General features: G+C 37.7%; 1 protein-coding gene across 1 annotated transcript in view; it reads left to right on the forward strand.

Moving 5' to 3' along the window:
- The first annotated feature begins 542 nt into the window (after window positions 1–542).
- The window catches only part of LOC106469580 (homeotic protein distal-less-like), a 19001-nt gene continuing 16146 nt past the window's right edge, over window positions 543–3397 (forward strand). The window contains exon 1 of the mRNA XM_013930083.2: window positions 543–1050. Coding sequence (XP_013785537.1) covers window positions 717–1050 — 334 coding nt within the window. The 5' untranslated portion in view covers window positions 543–716. The remainder of the gene's footprint in view (window positions 1051–3397) is intronic.

The raw sequence follows: 3397 nt of genomic DNA on the forward strand, positions 1-3397 counted from the left end.
ACTGCTGTGTATTTACAGAAATTATGATAGACTTTCTACTTTCGAAAAGCATTTCATAAACCTTAAAATATACAGACGAGTTCACGTTGTAAAATAGAACGAGTAAGATAACACTTGTTTTTAGAGAAGTCGTGCGTTGATGGTGCACAAACAGTTCGTTGCGCTAAATTAGACCGCCAATATTCATTTTTCTACGACCTAGGCAACTACGGCCAGTATACGAGCACTGACCGATGGAGTCTGGTCACTTGGTGCAGTAACTGGTTGACAGAGGTGTACAAGTTCATGATGTCGTCAGAAGCCGGGTGGGCGTAACTAACAGCTTTCTCAGGTGCTTCAAGAGAGGGGGTGGGGGTGGAAGGGACCGGGTTAGCTTGGCCACGTTATACTGTTAATACCCTTGGGCACTGAGTTGGGGTGGAGGGCGGGGCTTTGTCTATACGGACAAACGGTTTCAGTACTAAGTTTAGCAATGTGACAGAAACAGCGTCCGTCGGTTGCCGCGCGCATTCCCAGGGCCAATCAGCAAGCAGAATAGGAAGAAGGGGGTGGAGCTGCCAGCCATGTTCATGCAAGTGGTGTTAAGGCAGTAGCCCTTAGTTTAAGTAGTTGTCCGCCAGCAACGGGAAGACCACATTGAGTTTCTTTCTTAGTTGCGTTTCACTCAAACCGTCACCACGTTGAACTTCACAGAATTTTCGGCCCCCTACCCTAACATGATGGGTACGGCGGATGGCCTTGATCAGGATGTACCTAATAAGTCTGCTTTCATGGAGTTACAGCAACAAGGACTGACCGCCATGCAACATCATGCCCAACCCTACCAGATACGGTCTGCGTACCCTAGCCATCAGGCACCGCAGCATGAAGCAGCTTTCCCCGGCAGCCAGCATGCCAGATCGCTCGGCGGTTATCCCTTCCCAATGAATAATAACCATCTGAATAGTGGTCTTCACAACTCTTACACTCATCCGAGCCATCACTACCTGGGGACATATCCCCCAAATGTGGCTAGCTGTGGTCCCCCATGCCCACCATCACCTAGAGATGGTAAGTACATTTATTCAGTTGAGATGTCAGAAAATGTGAAGTAAATCATATGAACTTCAATTGATTAAAATTTATGTTAATCCTCCAAAGATCGTGATTAAAAATAATGTTAAGTGTCTCGATAACATTCTAAATTCCATTTAAGTCGATAAGTTTATCGTCGTATTTGTATTGCATTTCAACTGTCACATTTAAACATGTAAAAATCTAGCACGTGACTGAAAGTAACGAAAAGAAAAAAAGCAATTATAGGCTTAGCGTGACAATATAGTACTTTTCTATCATATTTTGTAAATATGTGATCAAAATCTTATCTCGCCTTAGCGAATTTCGTTCATAGAATATCGCCAGACATGAGCTTTCATTTTCAATTGCAGTAAGTTTATAACATCAGTAATTATAAAGGATATGTTTATTGTCACGGAGGTAATTTGAACACGCTTCAAGGAATACGCACGGGTCGACGAATTAGGAAGTCAGGCAATTCTTACTGTAAAACTAATGTTATTGAGATATATATAGTTAAGCCTAACTAATTGAATGGGTGAATGACATGTAAATAAGTTGGATAATGTTTAAGAATTATGTTAAATAAAGACTCGTCCAGAAAAGTTTAATATTATAGACAATATATATATATATTTTTTTTTTTTACAAAGGGAGAATATAATATTACTTAGAACCCGTTAAAAAAATTCAAGAATACTGATAAATTAATAACGAATTTGTTATACAGACGTTTCGGCAACATCTTTTCGTGTGATCAGAGGTTTTATATTACCTTGTGTGACACGAGCTGTGTGTATACATGACGCTTCAGTAGACACATCAGTTTATGGTTTTTCACTTCAGATGTATTCTCTTTATGATGTTTATGGCACAAATAATGATTTTCGTATTGAAACCCGTTCTCTGACATAAACATTCTTATTCTTGATACATTGCTTGGACATAATAATGGGTATTTATTGAAATAAGCTCGTCTTTTCACGCGTACTTGAATGCTTGGAAGACCGTGAGTTATTCTTGTATCTTACAAAAGACAACTGAGCAGGCCTGGCATGGCCAGGTGGTTAGGGCCCCGGCACGGCCAGGTGTTTAGGGCGCTCGACTCGCAATCTGCGGGTCGAGGGTTCGAATCCCCGTCCCACCAAACATGCTCGCTCTTTCAGCCGTAGGGGCGTTATAAAGTAAGGGTCAATCTCCTATTCGTTGGTAAAAGAGTAAGTAGCCCAAGAGTTGGCGGTGAGTGGTGATGACTAGCTGTCTTCCCTCTAGTCTTACACTGCTAAATTAGGGACGGCTAGCACAGATAGCCCTCGTGTCGCTTTGCGTGAAATTCAAAACAACCAAACAAGAGACAACTCCACGGGATACAATACTGAGTTTGAAGAACAAGTATTTATACAACCTCGCAAGGAGATGTTGTTTAATATAATTAGCATTGACGTTGTTGATTGGGTGGTTTGAAGTTAAGCACAAAGCAACACAATGGGTTATCTGTGCTCTGCTCCCCAACAGTATCGAAACCCAGATTCTAGTATTGTAAGTTCGCAGACATACCACTGTGCCGCTAGCATTGATTTAAGCAATGTGCTTGCAATAAATATTTGTGAAATAAAATAATAATAAACATGTCTAGATTACCAATTTATTTCAAAAATAATAAATTAACGTAAAGTCAGTTGGTCAATTATCAATAAGTTATGTAAGAGTAAAAACATGGAATGCTATATCTCATAAAAGAAAGGAAAAAAGCTTACCAAAAAAATAAGAAAACTACTTATAAAAATAACTTTAAAAATTCTTGTTTTAATTTGAATTATAACAAAAAATATAACTCTTGACAGCTAATGGTCAGTTAAATAATTTCGAATGCTTTTTTTTATAAGGGATACACATTATAAAAACATTGTTTGCCTTTATATGCTTTCTTTTCACGTATTTAATTGATTGCTATTGTTTTTTTTATTATTCATAATGCTTAGTAAGTAAACAATATTGAATTGAATAACGACATTACATAAGTAAACAATATTGAATTAAATAATGACATTACATAAGTAAACAATATTGAATTAGATAATGACATTACACATTCGTTATTGTTGTATTACGTGATTAAAAAGGCATTTTAAAGTATCAGCGAAATGATTCTTCCTTGATGTTCCGAAGTGGAAAAATATGTATAGTCTGTAATATGTATCATATTCATTGTAATTACAGAATGATTTTGATTGCTGGGGTGATTCAGTTTTTAATATCTTGTAATGATAATAAACTTAAAATAAAGCCTAAAACTCGAGCGCTTTCGAATAGTTGACTATTCTTCTTCAGGAGAACAAGA

This window comes from Limulus polyphemus, unplaced genomic scaffold (genome assembly GCF_000517525.1).
Source record: "Limulus polyphemus unplaced genomic scaffold, Limulus_polyphemus-2.1.2 Scaffold3557, whole genome shotgun sequence".
Lineage (NCBI taxonomy): Eukaryota > Metazoa > Arthropoda > Merostomata > Xiphosura > Limulidae > Limulus > Limulus polyphemus.